Genomic DNA, 22,034 nt, shown 5'->3' with positions numbered 1-22,034 from the left:
GATTTTTTTTATCAGCTGTTTGGTCTCTCATTGTGACGGCACCCATTCACTGCAGAGGATCCATTGGTGACCTTTAGATTCAACCTGCTGTTATTTTGGATGTATTAGATGTATATTGTTTCATTTTTGACAGAAAATTGCCAGAAAATGCTGACTGGGACCTTTTGAATCAATTTACCCATTTTTGCTAACTGCTAATCATATAATGGCTCAAAGCAGATTGTCTCAGCAATAAGCGCAGTGAAAAATGAACATTGACGGCAGCAAATACTGGTTGCCACAGCACCTTTATGGATTCTGGTGAAATACCGGAGACATGGTTATTTCAGCTCTACACTGTAATGAAGCTATACAATTGGAAATAAATATCTCCTGCATTTTTGTACAGCAGCTAAAACGTCAAAGCAGCTCTTAATAAAATATTTATTTTATTTATTTATTTATTTATTTACGTGACAACCAGCTGCATTTAATGCAGGTATATTCCAGTTTTCTTATTCATATTTCTTATAACAAAATAGTGGTTCAATCAGCTTATGGCAGTGCATTTACATGATACATCTATAATTATAATATCAGTAAATTCTGATTAATGTCAGAATAATACTGTACATAAACATATCGAAGTTGGGCAGCATCCTTTCTGTTTCTTCAAGTCCTGTCAGAAAGAAAAGAGCCTTGTCTCCTGTGACAGCATTACTATGTTAGGATTTTTGATTAAAGTGCTCTAGTTTCTACAGTTCCTCAGAGACTTGCACATAAATCCGTTTGACCCCCTCCCCATAAAGACGAGACAGGAACTGAGTGGGTGAATGAAGAAAATGGGACATCAGTTGGAAATAAATAATGTTTCATTGCAATGCACTGCTGAAGTGGTCTGTGGAAGATTTAATGGCTCATAATTAACATTCTCCATTCTGTCCCCTGACTCGCATCCTACGGTATTTTCAGTGTTTCTTAACAAAAGGTCGAGATGGTGATTCTTATTCATCGTCGTCTGTCTTTAAGTCTTGAGGACAGATACACAAGTGCACTCAGAATTCATTAAAGAGAGCTGGTGAAATGCACATCACCGTGGTTTTCCTTCGCCCACTCACTGAATTTTCACCGTAGGTTACCGCTGACACATCATTTCGGCTCTGAAGTGTGGTGCATCTGGTCAGTTGAGTGTTTACTGAGCTGAATCGTTTGCAATATACAGGTGCTTTTCATTGGCATTTTTTTAACATTAGTGAAATAACATATACAATATTGCTGTTCAAAAGTTTGGGGTTATAGTATAGTATATGCATTTTTTTTATTGTACAAATATTATTACAATTTAAAATAAGTGTTTTATATTTTAATATATTTAAAAAAATTTATTTATTCATGTGTATTGCATTTCTTTTGCAAAAATAAAATGAAATAATGGGTGAAATAATGTTACATTGTGTAACATATTAAAAATGAGACAACATACTTATTCTGACCTATACTTGCTAAACTATATAAAAGAAAAAGTGATTTAATTTTCTTATATATTAAATAATTAAAAACTTTTTTTTTCTGACAAATGGGTAAAACCTAGTGGTTTGAAGGATAGTGGCAAAGATTGAAACATTTATTTTAAAATTGCAGTTAATTCGTTTTTGGGGGCTGCACTGTGATCCTTAAATACAGTCTTTTGATGCCATCTAAGGGTCCTGTTTTTTTCTTTTTCTTCTTCTGATGGCCACTTTTATAGTGTTAATCAAGGTTGCAAATACCAAAAAGTGTCATAATTTAGCTTATACTAGGACTGATAATTGATTACACTGTTAAATGCATGATATGCTGATTTAATTAAATGCATTGCGTTTTATTAGCAGTAAGCAGCAGTAAATCATTGAATATACATTAGAAAAAGTAACTTTAAGTCCATATAATTATTTATTTTAATAATACGTTTCAGAATTGAGTTTACCATCTGTCCATCTGTAGAGATTGTTTACAGATGACATGTTCTTGTATTCCATCTAGTTTTGTGCTATCTGTGCTATTTTTTTATATACGTTGATCTAGATTTGCTGGCTGTCAACAACTGCTGTCAGTTTAGCTGCTATTTCAAGCATGAATTGTTTGAACAAGCCATGTTCTTGTACTGGACTGGAGAGGGGATTTTGAAAGTTACAGTATATTTATATAGTGCAACACTTTTATTTGCAAAGATCATTTCTATTTTTAATGATGACCCTTTTAAAGCATCAACTTACTGAAATATTCAAGGTAACATGATAACATTAAAATCTGATACTTTTATGTCATTGCAAATAGCTTACATGAACGACAAAAAGAGATGATTAGCAGAATGCCCTGCGTCTCATTGTATAAAAAAAACTCAGACATTCTGCTAAAAAGCTAATTTTGTGTTCCATGTAAGAACGAAAGCTACAGTATTTGGGTTTTGAATGACGTCAGAAGGAAAGTGAATGATGCCACAGTTTCCGTTTTTAGGTGAAGTATTCCTTTAAACATTAAACAAGTCTACTGTATGTATTTCTTAAAGAGTTCAGCTCTTTTGATCAGAATATTTCTGTGCCTAATTCTTATTTCCCTTACATTTTTCCTTTCATTTTGGTTGAAGCTGCAGACAAGCTAAAAGTCTTGCTAGATATGCATCACAGTTGATGTACACAGTGACTAAATGCAATTGAGTGATAGTGTCTCATACGGCTGCATGATTGCGGATATTTAATTCCTCTCTTAGTTTTATCCCAGTGTTTCACAGTTCTGCTGAAGTCAGAAGGTTTTAATTCATGTCACAGGATCCTCAGGTAAGCTGTTAAATGTGCCAGGCTTGTGCAGTAGTGCTATTCATCTCAACTGAGCTTCTCTGCATACTGAAGGTGAAAAATAGATGCCGTCATGTTCAAATGTGTGTTCCTAACACTAAGTGGCTGGGTACATCTGAAGCTTTTAGAACAATCATTGCATCGGACACTAAATTATATGACTTTTTTTTTTTACCCACTTAAGTAGGAATTAAGTACTATGCTATACTATATAATTAATATTCATTTGGGCTGTCAAACTGATTGATCGTGATTAATCGCATCCAAATTAAATGTTTGTGTTTATATAATAGATGTGTGTGTACTGTGTGTGTATATATATATATATATATATATATAAATACACACATATACATGTATATATTTAAGAAATATATGTAATATATATTTATATATAATATAAATCATATATAAATATGAATATATATGTGTGTGTAAATATTTCTTAAATATATACGTGTATGTGTGTGTATTTATAAACAAACTTATTTTGGATGTGATTAATCACGATTAATCGATTTGACAGCCTTAATGTTTATGTAATTTCATAATTCTATTGTCTTTGAAATATGGTTCAAGCGTACTGCTAAATGTGATGAGCATTTATGTACTTTAATGTAATTTATATAACTTGTAAGTTGTATTTAAATATATTTGTAATCGCACATTTGCCATTTTAAAGTTGCAATTTAGTACATTAAAATATATGAACTTTTATATAACTAATATAATATTGCATAAAACAGTTAAAATTGTAATCAAGTACTTAACATGTACTTTTTGTATCATAGTCAACATGAAAATTACTTAAAATGTACTCTAAAGAAAACCTTTAATTTGACATTATTACAAAGTGCACTTTTTAAAGCACTTAACACTTAAAGCTGCAGTCCGTAACTTTTGGCGCTCTAGCGGTTAATAAACAGAACTGCGTGCATCTTGCGGAAGAACATTGTAGCCGGAGCTACTTCTCTCTATTTATGTCTATGGCGGATCACGCAGGTACTGGGCTACTCCGCAGCGGTACCTACCCGAACCAGTCTAAATAGTCCGAATATAAACACTTATTGTAGGTGTACCATAGTGATTCAGGACAAGCCAAAAACACGGTTTGGAAAATGGATTCATGGTGTACTCGCTTATTATATAAATTTTGTCAATTTTGAACACAAAAAAAGTTACGGACTGCAGCTTTAAGTGCACTTTAAGTGCTCTTAAGAGGACTTTTATTTCATTAAAACTATATTATAGGGAACTATATTTTAAAAAATGAAAAAAAAAGCATAATGATTTGAAGTACACTACAATTCAATACAATTAAGCACACTTCTTTTTCGTTGTGTATGAGGAGCTCTTCTGTGACACAGATGTGAGAGTTTCAAGCAATGCCAAAAAAAAAAATAAAAAAACCTATGTAGGCCACTCGTCTTGACCCATCCTCTCTTTGAGAGAGCATTTGAGAGCATGCACCATAAATCACAATAGCTCCACTAATGCCAGTGGGTTTTAGTCAACCTAGTGCTGTTTCCATTTCCTAGTAAGGCTATATTGTGTGTGTTGCAAAGTCCTGGTCAGATTCACCCTAGTGGCAAAGTAAGTATTTAATTGAACCAAGTATTTGAAAGAGTGGAACAAAACATAGTCCACGTGCCAATATGGTTGAGTGAAGCCGAATGAAGCTGCATTCAAGTTCCTAAGAGCCAAGTTCTCCTAGAGCCACAGTCACATTTCAAAAGTCAAATGTGGGATATTTCTGTTTCCATCTATATTGTGAAAACATGTTAACTGTTTGCTTTGCTATTGATTTGCCAATAAATGTCTGCATCAACCAAACAGCAGAGCATAAATGATGCTTTAGCACGTTAAATGCAATGCATTTTAATTGCTTAAAAGAGAGTTTATCAATTTTGCACGCATCCTCCTCTTAGAATTGTGTCTATTTTTCAGAGCTTCGAATAAAACGCTGGATCAGTCAGATCAGTCAGGAAGAGGCCGCTCATAATGTCACGCTGAGCTTGTGTCAGAATATTTTGTCCTGTCCAGCAGAGCAGAGCTGAGCGGATCTCCCATCAGCCAGTGGGCAGCACCGGCAGCTGGCCAATGTATGGCAGAAAAGAAAGACAGACACAAGGCTCTTCTGTATTTCTGCCAAAATGAACAGCACATTCTGTATGGATTTTTATACAACAGGAGTTCCCAGATGAATCTATCTATCTATCTATCTATCTATCTATCCATCTATCCATCCGTCCGTCCGTCCGTCCGTCCGTCCGTCTGTCTATCATTCTATCTATCGTTCTATATCGTTCCATCCATCCATATCTGTTTTAATTGTTTTATTTTTTCCCACATACAGAGGCACCAAAAATAGATACAGAGTTATTGCATTAGATAAGTTAAATATTTATTATTGTTTTTAAAACAAGGGGCAACTAACATTTGACCACCAAAAAGTAAAAAAAAAAAAAATCTGAACAGCATATCATGTCTTTTTTAAATAATTTAAAACCTAACAAACTTATTTTGTGATTCATTTTTCTTAGTGTGTTTTGGGCTGTATTGAGTTTGAAAACAAATGCCATTTGGCTTGATAATTTTCTTATCTAATTTAATTATATTTAATGTGTGATTAGAGTGTCAAAATGCTAAACTTCACTCATGAGGTCTACTTCATAAATGTAGACTCAAACTAGACCAGTCAGGGAAAAAACGAAAAAAGGCTGGCATAATTTCAGATGAATCTCAATGGTACATGACACGTTTTGTCTATTTGACAACAAAGCCAGGTTCCCCTGAGAGCTGCAATCTTAAGACTATTGTTGGTCCGTGCTAAATCCTACAATGTGAAAATCGGCACAACAAAAATGTCAGTTTTCCCTTTGAAATTCTCCATGAACAAGACTATGGCTGAATATGTCATGCGATAGGTCTTCAAAGTCCCCTCTGACGTTTTCAATATGGATCTCACAATAGAGACGCCTCTTTATGTGATCCGTAATGCTGGAGCCTCATATCCATCACTGGATGAAGAACACGCCCTTAAGCTGAAGGACATCTCCCTAGTTTTGTAATTTGAGAATTGTCAAAGTAGGGCGTGCAGTATTTATGGCATGCTGATATGACCTCAGATGACCTATTGGGTGTAGTTTAATCGGTCCAGATTTTAGCTACTCCTTCCTGGAATCACATTCACACCTGCTTAGAAGAATAGCCTAAATACAGCCATTCAAGAGGTAAATATCAACACAACAGGGCAGGTGATGGGGAACAGACTGAACACTAGACTCCTAAAACTAAATAGAAAAAGTGACAATTGAGATCTCTTGAATATCTCAACTGTGTCTCCAACAGCAGAGATTGAACTGAGACTTGATTTTAAATCCTCTGCCTCGCTCTCGCTTTTTTTTTTTTTTTTACCACAGTTGTCTCGTATGTGTTTCCGAAGTTCTCAGCAACTTCTCAAACTGCTCAGATTTGACATCAAAGGTCAGATATTTCAGTATGAATTTATTTATAAAAAAATGTAATGAGAATATTATTTCTTTTACATGAAATTTGTTTGATGCTACATCATGATCCACACCCTGCTTAAAAAAAAAATTGTTCAAATCAGACGTTGATGGTCTTAGTGCCCAAAACCCCTCTAAAACTACTTAAGACAAGCAAACCAGTTTAGGGTGGTTTAAAATATGTTCTACGCAGGACATTCAATTTATAGCTCAATACTTTCGAATTATGTCAAACAATTGTCATATATATATACATTACCGTTCAAAAGAACAATTTTTTTTAAATGTTTTTAAAATAAGTTTTTTATGCTCACTAAGGCTGCATTTATTTGCTCAAAAACTCAGTAAAAACAGCAATGTTGTGAAATATTATTACAATTTAAAGTAACTGTTTTCTGTTTTAATATATTTTGAAATGTAATATATTCCTGATGCAAAGCTGAATTTTCAGCATCATTACTCCAGTCTTCAGTGTCACATGATCCTTCAGAAATCATTCTAATAAACTGGTTTGCTGCTCAAAAAACATTTCTGATTATTATCAGTGCTGAAAACAGTTGTGCTGCTTAATATTTTTGTGGAAACCATACTTTTTTTCAGGATTCGTTGATGAATAAGCAGCATTTATTAACAATCTTTTGTAACATTATAAATGTGTTTACTGTCACTTTTGACTAACTGAATGCATCCTTGCTGAATAAAAGCATTCATATATAAAAAGTATATATATATATATATATATATATACATTTTTAATTAATTTATAATTTATAATAATTAATTTATAATAATTTATCTATTTATATTTATCTATAGTCTTGTACCATTTTGCTAAATTATTCATTTTGTGAAGACAAAGGCAAATTTATACAGGTCGACAAAATTTAATTTTTGAGTAAACTATCTATTTCACCTGTAAATGTGTAACTGGTTTGGTTACAAATGAAAGTCTGTTTGATTAGATTTATTTTAATGTTGAATATTTCTTTCTGACATGTACCATTCCATATAAAAGCGTTTGTAATTTGTGTTTTTTATTTTAAATATTCCTTCAGCTTTCTATTGTTAGTTTTCACTGACTTTGCAGGGAAGCAGCAATATGGCACATTTAAGGAACAGTTTGCACAAACTACTATGTTTAAAAAAAGGTCTACCAGCTGTTGAGGAACAGATGTGCTGTTTCAGAACAGCGTTGTACTCGTCTGGAAATCATCAAAAGTCCTAACTTTTCAAACAGAAGAAAGTAGCAACAGTATTCGTGTTGGCATATTTCAAGGCCTTTTCAAGTTCGATTAGGGAAGTGCTGGGGTAACACTGCAGTCTAATACTTGAGGCACCTTCCATAAAAGCCAAATATAGTTCCATCGATCCATTGACGAAACCTTGAGACGGACGTGTAGACGCCGGGGTACTGGGCATCAGCACAGCCATTGCCCCAGGAGACGATGCCATAGACACGGCCCTCACACACCAGCGGCCCTCCAGAATCCCCCTGCAGAAAAGACGATCATATTAATACAATTTTGGACAGGGAGGTCAGATGGTGTGCAAGAAGAGTGATCAAACTAGAACTAGACTAGAAGGAGAAACTCACAACGACATGATAATATGTGCTTTCACACATATTGCCACTGCTAAAAATTTTATTACATTTTTTCCCATGTCATAGGTGAACTTGACACATCAAAATGCCAGCAAATCTGCTCCTTCTCAGCAAGAAACATTAGATGTGATTTTTATTCAAGAATTGATTTGGATCTTAAAAAGTGAGCAGATTACATAGCAGATTGGAGCCGCCGGGGAGAGGGGTTGAAATATATGAATTCATGTTGTCATCCGAAATATCATTTTAGATTTTATTTATTTATTCTTTTGCACTACCATTCAAAAGTTTGGGGTCAATATGATTTTTTTTTCTTTTGGACGAAGTAATGCTTTTATTCAAGGGTGCATTCAATTGCTCAAAAATGACAGTGTAAAGATATTTATAATGTTACAAAAAATTTCTGTTTCAAATAAATGTGGTTCCCTATCAGTCAGTCACGTTCGACGTTATGCCAGTGACTGACGAATTGGGATCTCGCCTGAGAGCCCCAATCACCTTCGAGTGGTACAAAACAAGCCAATGAATATTGGCGAGTGAGATTTGCATTGCGAACCACTTCCTTTTAGTACGAGTATATAAGGAAGTGTTGCAGCTCACTCATTCAAGTTTTTGCTTTGGAGCCTAGCGGTTAATACTACTATGCTCTTCCTTTCATCTTCGAGTGAGCTCTATGTGTGTTGGTGTGATGTCGCATCAGCGGTAGTCGTTGAGAGAGAGGGCAGTGCAGAGTGCCTGTCGTTTTTGGCTATTCCCTGAGCATTTCGGCATTAAAAAAGCTAGTTTCCTAACTAAAAGAGCAAGCACGGGTGTGACGCTTTATCGTTTTAAAGATGTCATTCCAACTATGTGTTTCTGGATGTGGTCATTTCCTGTCTCCAGCTCACAGTCATGATTGCTGTCTCACGTGTCTGGGCGTTAAGCATGCTGAGGCAGCGTTTGTGGATGAGTCATGTACCCATTGCGGGACGATGACCATTAAGATTGAGACTCAATTTCCTCCGTGGAGGTGGAGTCCCCTTTGCTGTTCCCTCAGATCTCTGAGGGCTACTTGGGCTAATACACAGGGTGATCTGAGGGTTACAGTGTGAGTTCTCCCGCCGGGTCAGTCCCTGCAGCCCTCTCACTCCTCCAGTATTTCACGAGTTCACACGTACATGAAATCGAAATATATAATTTATGCGTATTTGGCGTGCTGTCCAGGGGGAGGGCTCCAAACCTGGAATTGGCCCGAAACCAGAGCACTCCCCCCATCTTTGACTGGGATAGAAACCTGTCAAAAGAGAGGCGATGGGGTGGCAGAGGGATGCTATAAAACTTGTCTTGGGACAAAGGTGAGAGACTGCTATATAAACCAGCTTTCTCTTGCGCTGATTGGATGATTACCTGAAAGTGCTCCTCCCGAACTTTGTTACATAAAACTTCAAGTCGCTTCGGGGAGAGTAGCGTTGTTCAAGTCTGACCCAGAGCTGACGGCCATGCTTTCACAGGCCACTGAGGCTAGAGGGGAATCCCCCACCAAGTCCCGAATGCTCAAGACTGGATGACTGGTTTCTCGGGGCGGGTCGTGCTGAACAGCGTTGCCCAGTCTCAGTACCTTTCTTCCTGGAGGTTCATGAGGAGGTCACGAAATCGTGGAAGGCACCTTTTTCTGCCCAAACCTGATCTGCCTCCTCCACCCTCACTACCCTCGATGGCGGGGTGGCCAAGGTATATGTGGATATTCCTTAGGTGGAACGTGCAGTTGTGATGTAGCTTTGCTCGCAAAGTCCTGCCACTTGGCAGATGCCCGATCAGCATCGTGCTTTGTTTTCTGCAGGAAGGGTTGGAGCAAAGGCTGTCTCCCTCCAACCTTAAAGTGTGTGTTGCGGCTATTGCCGCACATCATGATGCAGTAGACGGTCTTTGGGGAAACACGATCTGGTCATCAGGTTCCTGAGGGGTGTGAGGAGGTTAAACCCTCCTCGACCTCTCCACTTTCCCTCTTGGGATCTCTCTCTAATCTTGAGTGCTTTGCAGAGACATCCCTTTGAGCCCTTGCAATCAGTTGAGCTTAAGTCCCTGTCTCTTAAGACAGTGCTCCTGACTGCACTCACTTCTATCAATAGGGTAGGGGACCTGCAGGCATTCTCGGTCAACGCATCATGCCTGGAATTCGGGCCGGCTGACTCTCACGTAATACTGAGGCCCCTAGAGGAGGCAAACCCAGCCCTCACTCTGCTGTGTCCCATTCACGCCTTATGCATTTATGTGGAACACACGCAGTGCTTCAGGACCTCAGAACAGTTCTTAGTCTGTTTCGGGGGCCAGCAGAAGGGAAAGGCTGTCTATAAGCAATGGTTGGCCCACTGGATAGTGGATGCCATCATCTTGGCATATCAAGCCCAAGGCGAGCTGTGCCCCCTTGGAGTGAGAGCACATTCCACACGGAGTGTTGCCTCCTCCTAGGCATTGTCACATGGCATCTCTATTACAGGCAGTGGTAGAGCTGTGGTGCGGGGCAACACCTAATATGTTTGAGAGGTTCTACAGCTTTCGGGTGGAGCCGGTCTCTTCACAAGTGCTGGCTGTGAATAGCTAGTATTTGGGGTGAGCAGCTCGGCGTCTCGCTTGCAGCGCCACTCCCCAGGACTTATCCTGCTCCCCAGGTGAGTTCCCTATCTGGCAAACCCTGGATGGAGTTCCTTCAGAACCCTTGGAAAGTCAGATATGGCAGAGGTATCTGACACCAGGCCTATTACCTAGTGTGTATGCCCAGCTGGTAAACACTCGTTTTAGGCTAGGTGCCCATATGTTGTGGTTCCCCCTCAGGTGACCCCATATGTGTATTTCCACAGTACGGCTTCCCTGTTGGCAAGACTGTGACTTTCCCTTGGCAGGTTAAGTTCTGCCGTCTCTGTATGTATTGACTCCTCCCTGGTTAGGTAGGGTATACTGCTGTAAGGGAAACAGGTCAATTTAGCTCAAAGGGAATCATTTATGGAGTTATGCATAGAAATGATTAGTTGCTCATAAGTCCTTTTAGCGTCATTTAGGTGCATATATACATGGAAAGGTAGTTTCTGTAGCATTCTGTGGACGTAAGGATACGTTCTGTGAAGACCAGAGAGGTTAAAATGTCTGTAAGGAATCTCAGTCTGTTCTTTGTCTCAGAGGTGGGGGGAAAGGTAAATCCAAAGAGCTCATGATCGTGATTACTATCACTGGTTTACATGTGCATCTCTTTGACCATTAATCTGGTTTACTTGCCCCAAAATTGACAATCTCCTAGGAATTGTCAATAAGTGTTCTTTTGTTTAAATGCTGTGAGCTACTCAAAGCTGCTAGTTGGTTCAGGCTTGTGGCGCAAGGATCTGATTTACGAACATCCTGTGTCTTGGGCCCCTGTGGAATTCGGCTCCTCGTGTTTCAACCATGTTTTGACCAAATCTTAGATTGTCTGATTCGGTCTGATATCCTACACTGCAGAGACCTTTCATATGTAGTCATGGGCGTCGGAAACAAAATAAATGTGAGTGGCCCTCCCCCAGAAAAAAATTACTGGAGTATATGCCATTTTCTGTAGTGTGGTGCCTTTTAATTAACAGTGTCTATTTACACAAAGTGCAAATAGGCCGCCTGGTTGTCAGTAGCTATTTACTTCACCTCTGCCCACTAACGTGACAACATTACAAAAGATGGCTGTTGAGCAACATTTCCAGTGGTGTAAGTGGTAACGCATAGTGTTTTTGATGTGAGCGACCCGAGTTCACGTCCGCCTTTTGCCGAAATCGTTCTTCTCCCTTTTCACATCTCATATCACATCGGAAAGGCTTTTGTTTTCAATAAAAATAAAAATAAAGGAAATAATCGAAAAGTTGAAATAAAGTATCAGGTAGGCTTAGGTGTATCTGAGCAGCAGATGCTGATGCTTTGTTTACTTTGCTGTGTGGCAGGGGGTGCAGCAGGCACGAGTAGTGAAAACACGGAGTTTGATTTATATGGACTCTGAATGAGCCAAGTGGAATGGATTTGAGGAAGCAGCAGCGTGGAATTCGAGGCTGTAGCTAAATGGAGTTTAATTTGTTAGGGCATTCGTCATGTGGAATGGATTTGACTGACGGCGCTCTGAAAAGTACACATATTCGCTGAATTAGAGACAGTAAAAGTGGGTGGGTCCAATATCATACGCTCCCCCTATGGATCTAGTTGTCACTGTTTTAGGGTTTAAGGAATGGCAGTGCTCAACTTCGGCTGTGTAAGTCTATCTTGTACATGCCCCAGTAAATTGGGGGTACTGGACAGCTTACACAGCGTACTGGGAAGGCGCAGTAACTGGCATTTTTCTTAGGGATCCCAGTTCGTCAGTCACTGACTTAATGTCGAACGTGACTGACAGATAGGGAATGTCTTGGTTATGTATGTAACCCTCGTTCCCTGAAGGAGGGAAAGGAGACATGATGACCTGTCACCACAGTTCCCGTGACCACCGCTGAGCGGCCAGGACACTCTCTCGGCTCCTCAGCAAAAACTGGAATGAGTGAGCTGTTCGTCAGTCCCAATTTGTCAGTCACTGATGTAATGTCTCCATTCCATCCTTCAGGGAATGAGGGTTACATACGTAACTGAGACATTCTTTTGAACTTTTTGTTAAAGGCACAATATGTAAGATTTTCGTAATAAAATATCCAAAAACCACTTGCACAGTGTGATATATTTCATGCAGTCAATGACATAATAGCCACGCTATCGGTTTCCACTTGTAGAAACTATGGCAACACACGTGGATGAAAATGCTGCTGTACAGTTAAACTAAATCCATTACGGCTGTCGTGAATAAAATGGAAATTAAATGAAAAGTGTTGACTGCAGCATTAAGTTTAGATCTGCTCAATGTTGCACCATGATTCTTTTTCCGTGCTTTTACAGTGTTGTGTTGTGCACCAATCACACACGAGTCTGTTGAGTTTATGAATGCATCGGCCAATCAGAGGCGTTCAGATGAGTCATCGCTGAAACACATATTTTGTTGTTTTGCTGTTCAGTGCTCGCTGACTGAATTCTGCTCTCTCGCGAATTAGCTCATCATAAATAACAAAGTGCAGATGTACGTATGATGTAAGTAGGTGATTCATTCATCAAACAGTGTATAGACAGCAGCTTTACTGATTATAAGGGGAGTTTTTTTGAGAGTGCTTAAATTTGCGCTAGATTAAAGGGGTCATATGATGCGATTTAAATTTTTCCTTTCTCTTTGGAGTGTTACAAGCTCCTGGTGCATAAAGAAGATCTGTAAAGTTGCAAAGACTAAAGTCTCAAATCCAAAGAGATATTCTTTATAAAAGTTAAGAGTCAACCACGCCCTCCTAAAATGGCTCATTCTAACACGGCTCATTCATTCCAACGGCTCACACCCCCACATGTCTACGTCACGATGTGGGAAGATTTGCATAACGCCGCCCAAATGTTCACGCAAAGAAAGAAGGTGTAACTTTTATTCTCGCTGTAGTATTGTTGCTGCCGCCATGTCGTGGAGACGCTGTGTGTTTCGTTGTGAAAGTGAAACTACTTTGTTTGGCCTTCCAAAAGAGGACACAACTAGAAATCAGTGGTTAAGTTGTATTTACAACACTGTTCCAGAACAGTACAACCCAAATATTCAGATGTGTGCAGCGCATTTTGCGGAGGATGAGGACTGTTTCCTGGGAGAGTAGCCTACAATGCTTGGTGTATGTTTCTATAAAGTTGGGCAGTTCCAACTTTGCAAGGACAGTCTGGCGCTTCTAACTCACAGCCTGTAAGTAAGTTTTTTATATTTAAAGAATTTGCTACTGACGATTCAAACGCGAGTTTTGAGCAGTGTAGAGTAGCACTGGTTGTTTGTCGTTTCTCCAGACATGGTTTTATGTTTACGCAGCGCGATACGCAACGCAACGCGTAAAAAGACAGTATAAGTCATTATAATCAGTAATTATGTCCCCACTGGATGCAACAAATGCCTCGTTTTTGTAATGGGCTTTATTGGTTTTGTCTCGTTGCGCCGGGACACACGGCATCACAGTATGGTAAGGGCGTAACATTTCCATCACACGCTTGAGGTATTCAGCCAATCACAACGCACTGGACAGCTGGCCAATCAGCGTAAACCTCGCTTTTCAGACCGATGAGCTTTGTAAAAATTGACGTGTTTCAGAAAGGCGGGGCATAGAGGAGCAACAATAATGTACATTATGTGGAAAATAATGTGTTTTTTGAAACTTAAACCTCATTAAGACATTGCATTACACCAAATACACAACATAATGTTCTTTTTAGCAACGTAATATGACCCCTTTAAGTCAGTCCTACTGTTCCTTGACAATGTAATGTTCTTTTCTCGCTTTCTCTGTATAATTTATTCGCTGTTTGAATAACTTTGGAAGGTACAGGTAATAAACAAATGAATTCATTCATTACATCTGTGAATATGATTCGAATATCTCTGGATGGTGAAAAGCTGAAAACGATATCTCCCATCGTTCCACTCTCCTTTGTTATTGTTTTGAAAATGCGACCTTTAATCAAAGAATCCTGAGAAAAACAACTTTTTCACGGTCTCCACAAAAGCATTAAGCAGCACAACTGTTTTCAACATTAATAATAATAAGAAAATGTTTCTTGAGCAGTAAATCAGCATATTAGAATGATTTCTGAAGGATGACACTGAAGACTGGAGTAATGCTGCAAATTCAGCTTTGCATCACAGGAATAAATTACATTTTAAAATATATTTAAATAGAAAACATTTCTTCTAAATTGTAAAAAAATATAATTTTACATATATATATATATATATATATATATATAAATATTTCACAATATTACTTGTTTTACTGTATTTGTACTGTAAGAAATGCAGCCTTGGTGCACATAAGAGACAACATTAAAAATCTTACAAACCCCAAGCTTTTGAACAGTAGTGCATTTTTATTTATTTATTTTGTCCCTAATTAATACCAGATATTTCTAACCTGACTGAAAAGATTATGACACACATTTATTTATTATTTTCTTGATTTTCACAAGAATACCAGTGCTAGTTTTATTTTTTTCCTTTTCCTTATTTTTCTTAATTTAAAATTTTTATTATTATTTGCATCTGATAACTAAAGTAAATGGCCACACATTTCTAAGTTTAATTAGACTCAGTAATGCAACCAATTAAATTTCTAAATGGTTTGATAATTGGCAAAAACAATGGGACATCCAAATAATGACTGAATATAAGATGACCATGTTCCTGACAACAAAGCCAAACTCCAGTAAATCACAAAAATTGTGCTAATAGTTACCAATGTTTACCCAGTGGTTTATTACAAAAAAAAAATCTTGTTTTTACCACTTATTCATAAATTGTAGATTTCCAACAGCATCAAGATAAATCCAGTCCATTGTCCTGTGCCATTCACATTAAGTTAAGTGCATCTGAAGCAGTATTCGATTGTCTCACCTTACATGCGTCTTTTCCTCCTTCGCTGTATCCTGCACAGATCATATTCTCTGTGATGTTTCCATTAAAAGAGTCTGTGGCGTTACACATTGCGCTGGACACGATGGGCAGTTTGACCGTGCGCAGGGTTGCAGGGATTCCTCCCGTTGGAGTGGTGAAGCCCCAGCCGGACACCATGCACACGCGACCCACGGCCACCATGGTGTCCTGCCGAGGCAACGGCGCCAGAGACACATAGCTGTTCAGATAGATGGGAGACTGCAGCTAAACGGGTGAGAGAAAGGAAAAATGAATAGTGCACATAAAGCATACAATAAAATACTTAAGTGTTCATGTTACTTTTAGTTATTAAGTAAACTTTTTCTGAAACTAACATTTTCACCAGTTCACATCTCAAATAATGCATTGTTTAATAGCATTCTCTGATGGAAATGACATTTTAAACTATTCAATAGCCTACTCTTTTTTTCTCATTAAGGCTAATTTCATATTTATATACACACATAAACATATATATATAACACTTTTTGCATAATTTGACAAAATTACATCTTGTTTGGAAATGATGCATAGCAAGTGATATTTACCTTCATTTTACTTTTATTTTCTTCATATCATGTTTCATAATGCCGGATATAATTTTACTAAGGACAAAATTATGGAAATGGAAATGTGGGGCAGTTGTAATTTGTATTCACACAAAAACATCTATGTTATACTGTTACACTAAAACTGTTACGCTTTACAAGTCCCATTTGTTAACAATAATTAACGCATTAACTAACATGAACTAACAATGAGCAATACATTTGTTACACTATTTATTAATCTTTGTTAATGTTTTATTTCATAAAAATACAACTTTTTTTCATGCTACAGTTCATGTCCAAGAAATATTATTAACAGACAAAAGTATACAATTTTAAGTTAACAGTTAAAACTTTAAGTGTGTAAAAAATTCATGCAGTAGGGTGGCTGTACCGATTACTGAGAGACACGGCCATCACTTCATATAATATGACTTGATGTCGGATCGTTGTGTTCATTTTATATGCATGAAACGAATCAATGATTCACAGCTAATGAAGGTTCAGTGAGTCGGTCAGCGTAACACAGGAGCATTGATTCCACTGCCTCACCTTAATGAGCATGATGTCTGCATTATTGGTGGCTTTATTATACTGTGGGTGAGGTATTAAAACATGAGGCCTGCGGAACTGCTCCGTCCCCTCATATAATCCCACAGAAAAATCTCCAGCCACAATCCTCATGTTTGCCGCCCTGGAGACACAAAAAACCCACAAAAACTGTTCAAAAACTCATCTTGCTCATTTGGTGTATTTTACTATATTCTTCTTTAAAATACACTGTAAAAAGACTGTAACAATCTGTTAACTGGTTAACTGTAAGCTACCTAGCCACATTCAGAAACTGTATTATATGTAATTTACAAAAGTATAAAAAATTATATGCAATTTTACTCTAATATACTTACACATTTATGTTTTTTGGAAATAAAAACTATGAATTAACTTATAATTTACTATGAAAATCAGTACATTTCCATAAATCACATATTTTAACTGTTTGTTATCAGTAATGTACTGTACATTAGTGTGTTTTGTTCTATGCTTTCTGTTATTTAGTTAAAGAAGTTGAGCTTTAGTTGAACTCTATTCTGTTCTATTTTACACTATTTTACAAAAAATGCTGGGTTAAATACAACCCAGTGCTGGGTAAAATTGGGACAAACCCAGCAATTGGGCTGTTTTGACCCAGCTGGGTAGTAACCCAACCACTGGGTCAAAACAACCCATTTCCTGGGTTTGTCCCTATTTTACCCAGCACTGGGTTGTATTTAACCCAGCATTTTTTAGAGTGTACCATCTGTATTATGCAGATTTTGATAACTCAAGTAGCTTGGTGTGTGAACATTATATCACTTGAAATATACAGTTATGAGTTATAAAATATACCCTATAAGTACCAATATGTAATCCCATAATGCCGGAAACACTGTCATCGTAATTATACTGTGAATTTCTGGCAACCCCAGCTGCCTATTTGTTAATACTAAAATGCATTACAAATATAACGTCATTTCTGAAGTGAACTCTGCTGAAGTTAGTATGTTTTTCTGCTCTAAATACAGACAAGATACACATGCAGGGATTTCCCTGCTGAAAAAAAAAACATTGGAAACCAAACTGTGCTGGGTGGCTGGTCTTTGCTAGTTTAAGCTCACTATAGCTGGTTTAAGATGGTCAAACTGGTGTTCATATGGTTTCAGATGGTGTTCAGATACACACACACACACACACACACACACACACATTTTTACGTAAAATATTATTGTTTTTGTGTAGTATTTTTGATCATTTTATGTTCCCAAAAAATGAAAAACTACAATATGAAGAAATTTACTAGTCATTACTACATTAATTTATCATTAATTTGTAAATGTATCATTAACATTTATCATTACATTTACTGTACAAACTATATTTAAACTGCATTTCTTTTGTTATATTATTTTGTATTTTTATTTTATTTTATTTTTTTATTTTATTTTTTATTTATTTTTGGATAATATTTTGTCATCATACCTTCCAATAATAATACATAAAACGCTCAAGTGCCAAACTGTTGCTATGGTAACCACCATCTGTTCAGTGAGTCGGTGTCGCCAAATGGAAATACACACACTGACTAACCTGATACTGAATCTCATTCAAATGCTTGTATACAATATATAAACAAATATATGTACAAATGCTCAAACAGTTTCTGTGTCCAGTAATGCTCGTCTTACCCTATATTGCAGTGAGCTGCGGTCAGGATCCAGTATTTGTTAATCAAGGTCCCGCCACAGAAGTGCTGGCCCGTAGCGCTCTGAATGGACATAATGTACCTGATGGAGTACGGCGCCGGGACGTATCCACCTACGATACGGCCCTGTATCACATCTTGACCTGAGAAACAAACCAGCAAACAAGTGAATTCACTTACTGCATCTTCAATCTCGGTGAGATTTGTCTAGATTTTCCTTTCATACGTGCGCACGTGGAGTCCGCTCTGACTCCAAACCTTTGTCTCAGAAGGAGAGAGTGTAATTTAAGGTTGCTAAATATGTCTTACAGTAAGTCAATACCGAACAATGCGATGTAAACAATATGGGTTTTTTTCCCCATCTAAATCTGTCCACACAAGACTATAATTTCCTAACACGTGCATCACGAATAGACACTGCGTTTGATTTGACTGGTGACTGGAAAGCCATCTCTGCTCTATATGTTGCCCTTGGGCATATTGATCGCCGTTTAACAATTAGGCAGCGGTTAAAGTAATCCTATACAATATTAGCAGGCCTTCATTCTGCCCGTGTGAAACACATACGTGCTGGATTGAACCCATTATGCAACCTTGATTGAATGACCTTAGACCTCACGAGGATTGGCAGCAGCGTGACCGTTATCAGATTGCTTTATGAAGCTCTCAATGTGAGGAAATCCTCAACGTTAAAGTGCACAAAGCGTTGAATTCTCCCCACATGAAGAGGTTATGTACTTCTATTGTTTGCTGTTTGTCGTGAAGTAGCGAAAAACAGTATACAATGCTGAACTACAGTGTTCAGGGATTTAAATTACACCGTTTGGGGATTCAAACATCTTCGGTGTGTTTTTATAATTCAGTTAAATTAAATTAAATTAAATTCCAGCATCTGATAGATTAATTAATCTTTTTTTTTTGTTTGTTTTTTTGCACATTCTAAGATTTATAATTGCTTTTCAGGGCTCTTTTTGTGTTGGAAATGAAAAACGATTTGCTCTGGCTTCTTTGGATTTCCTTCAGTGAAGATGCACTCAGAGCAGGCTGTCAGGATGAAGGGCCCATCCATCAATGAAACTAAACTTTTAGTTTGTTCTCATATTTCATTTCTGCACTAATAAATCATAACGCTGACAAAAGTTCAGCCAGACATAAAAAACTGCTTAAAAATAATCTACCCAGTATTAAAAGTCAGATCCAAAAATGTCTCCCAGAACAAAATGTATTTATTTATTTACTTGCTTGTTTATTTATGCATAGGAAACTTGGCATTATTATTTACAGTATATTTCTATCAAGCATGAGCGCTTCAGTAAAATTATAAAAAAAACAAATCTTTGTCTTGGGTGAATTTGGGTCTTTTTCTCAGGAGAAGCAAATCTATTGAAAATCTATAATATGAACTATTGGCATTATTATTTACAGTATATTTCTATCAAGCATGAGCGCTTCAGTAAAATTATAAAAAAACAAATCTTTGTCTTGGGTGAATTTGGGTCTTTTTCTCAGGAGAAGCAAATCTATTGAAAAACTATAATATGAACTATAATATAAACTATGAAAGTTAATATTGAAATTTTTGACTTTATATTGCAGAATTTGTTATTTTGGCAAATCAACAATTTTTTTCCTCTGGAGACTTAAGAGATATATAAAATATATGTTGTTTTATTTTAAATATATTATGTATACAGACACACATATACAGTTTTCGCACAGAAAAACATTTTATATTAAATATATTATATATATGTATACAGACACACACACACACATATACAGTTTTCACACGGAAAAATATTTCGTTTTGTGTTATAGAATGAACAATTAAGATATTAAAGATTTATTTATTTTTGCTCTTTTTTCTTGTGATTCTAAAACATTACAATTATTTTTTTCTATTCTATTCTATTCTATTCTATTCCTGCGGGTTGTCAACTTGAATCTACAACATTGCAATATGCCATCAATTTATTTTATTTTTTTTAAATATGTTGTTATTATTATTATTATTATTATTATTTAATTATAAAATACATTCTAAAATTAAAAGACAGACTTTGTAAAATTATCGTTGGCATTTTAAAATTGTCATGATATTATTCACATAAAAATTCAAAGTATTAGTCACCCAAACTTTTTTTGTGAAATGATCCAGAGTGTCTTTTTGAAGTCAAAACCTCACTTACATTTCATTGCTTTGCTCAAGGTACAGTATACGACTGCTCCCCAAAGCACAGCACTCAACGCCGCTATACTGTGTTAATGCACTGAAAGGATTTTGTAGGACTGAAGTATAAATCTGTACTTACAGCTCACCATGAGGAGCTCCAGGAGAAAACAGAGCAGAAGCAGCGGCAGGTTCATACTGATGGAGACGCAGACACAGAGACAGACACATCCACAGGTGCAGACCAGACTGAGAGGAGCTTTGCTTCAGGTACTCTGATTCCTCACCTGAGGAAGGATCACCTCTGCATTCTCGGGTTTCCTAGTTCCTATTTCCGTCTCCATGGTCACAATGTCGTCTGAGAGCGGGAACAATATATAATTGAAGCTTTCTTAACCAAAACTGTGACCTTTTGTTTTGGGTTTGATTTAAGACCAGTACAAATTCTGATGTCACATTGCTATTTGCATCATATCGCAGATTAAATTCTACAGTTGAAGAATCAGATTTACCAAATCTTTTATTATTCTGTCTTGAATAAGGCTTTTTGGTTCATATTACTGATGTAGATGCTTTTAGTGGCTACAGAAAGTATGTAGACTGTATGTAGAAAGTATGTAATTCACATTTACTGTATGGCATTGCTTTACATTTTAAAATCTACTTTAAATAAATAAAAAATGTATGTAATTTGAAATCAGTAGATCTTTTGATCATTTTTCCTAACTATATTCTGAGCAATTTTGCAATTACCAAAAAAAAAGTGAATAATAAAAAAAAAAACAATGAAATAAAACAAATATTTCAGCTAGTTTCCAAGGCAACATTTGTCATTTTCATTGTTTAACTTGATGTACTAAAATAACCAAAACTAAAACTGAAATGAAAATTAATAAAAAAAAGTATACTGACGTTTTTAAATTACAAAAACTAATAAAAATGACAACAACAAAACAAAATTACTAAAACTTTAACTAAAATTAACATGAAAGCAGAAAATATAAAAATAGTATCCCAATGATATGGAAATAACACTGCTTTTAACTTTTATTTTATTTTACTTTATATAATTGTATTTATTTTATTTATCTCTATTCTTTTCTCTCTGGGTTGCAGATTAGGTTTTTTTTTCTTAATTGTGAAAACTTCTGGTAGTTTTCAATTAAAAGGGGCTCAAAATAATTGAAATGTAAAAAGAAAGTGTCATCTGAAATCAAATGATCCATTTGAGCCATTTTTGCAATAACTTTAACTGGTAATTTAATTTAATTTAATTTAATTTAATTTAATTTTATTTTATTTTATTTTATTTTATTTTATTTTATTTTATTTTATTTTATTTTACTTCATAAATCTCTTTCTATTGTAGATTAAGTTTTGTTGCAGTTGCGAGAATGATTTCTGAAAGTTTTCAGTTAAAAGAGGCTGAAAATGATTAAATTAACTATTAAAGTGTGTTTATAAATATATCAACAGTTACAGGGTTTTGTAATATATATATACATACATACATACATACATACACACACGACAGTATATATATATATATATATACAGTATATATACTATTACTATTATATACTAGTAAAAAATCATAATTTTTTCTTGTAATAAAACATTCTGGGGGGAAATGAAAATATTC

The 22,034-nt window shown here is 36.3% G+C and overlaps 1 protein-coding gene across 1 annotated transcript; it reads right to left on the bottom strand.

Annotated features, from left to right (window-relative positions):
* Positions 1 to 7,426: 7,426 nt before the first annotated feature.
* LOC107697829 (trypsin-like) lies at positions 7,427 to 20,736 on the bottom strand. The gene is made up of 6 exons (XM_016498681.1): positions 20,680 to 20,736; positions 20,542 to 20,590; positions 18,206 to 18,401; positions 16,533 to 16,674; positions 15,394 to 15,657; positions 7,427 to 7,814 (listed from the first exon to the last, which is right to left on the bottom strand). The coding sequence occupies exons 1-6, from the start codon at positions 20,734 to 20,736 to the stop codon at positions 7,644 to 7,646; spliced, it is 879 nt and encodes a 292-aa protein (XP_016354167.1). The 3' UTR covers positions 7,427 to 7,643.
* Between the last annotated feature and the right edge of the window lie 1,298 nt (positions 20,737 to 22,034).

This window comes from Sinocyclocheilus anshuiensis, unplaced genomic scaffold (assembly GCF_001515605.1).
Source record: "Sinocyclocheilus anshuiensis isolate Anshui unplaced genomic scaffold, SAMN03320099.WGS_v1.1 scaffold78, whole genome shotgun sequence".
NCBI classification, from domain to species: Eukaryota; Metazoa; Chordata; class Actinopteri; order Cypriniformes; family Cyprinidae; genus Sinocyclocheilus; species Sinocyclocheilus anshuiensis.
Note: the sequence above shows the minus strand (reverse complement) of the source record. Positions and strands in the feature narration are given on the sequence as shown.

Bases quoted from the DNA above. Each gene is read 5' to 3' on its own strand.
- LOC107697829 (XM_016498681.1), bottom strand. From the start codon at position 20,736: ATGGAGACGGAAATAGGAACTAGGAAACCCGAGAATGCAGAGGTGATC. The intron at 18,402-20,541 runs GTGAGCTGTAAG...TTGAAGATGCAG, and splicing joins TTCTCCTGGAGCTCCTCATG to TAAGTGAATTCACTTGTTTG. The intron at 16,675-18,205 runs GTAAGACGAGCA...TTGTGTCTCCAG, and splicing joins GCAGCTCACTGCAATATAGG to GGCGGCAAACATGAGGATTG.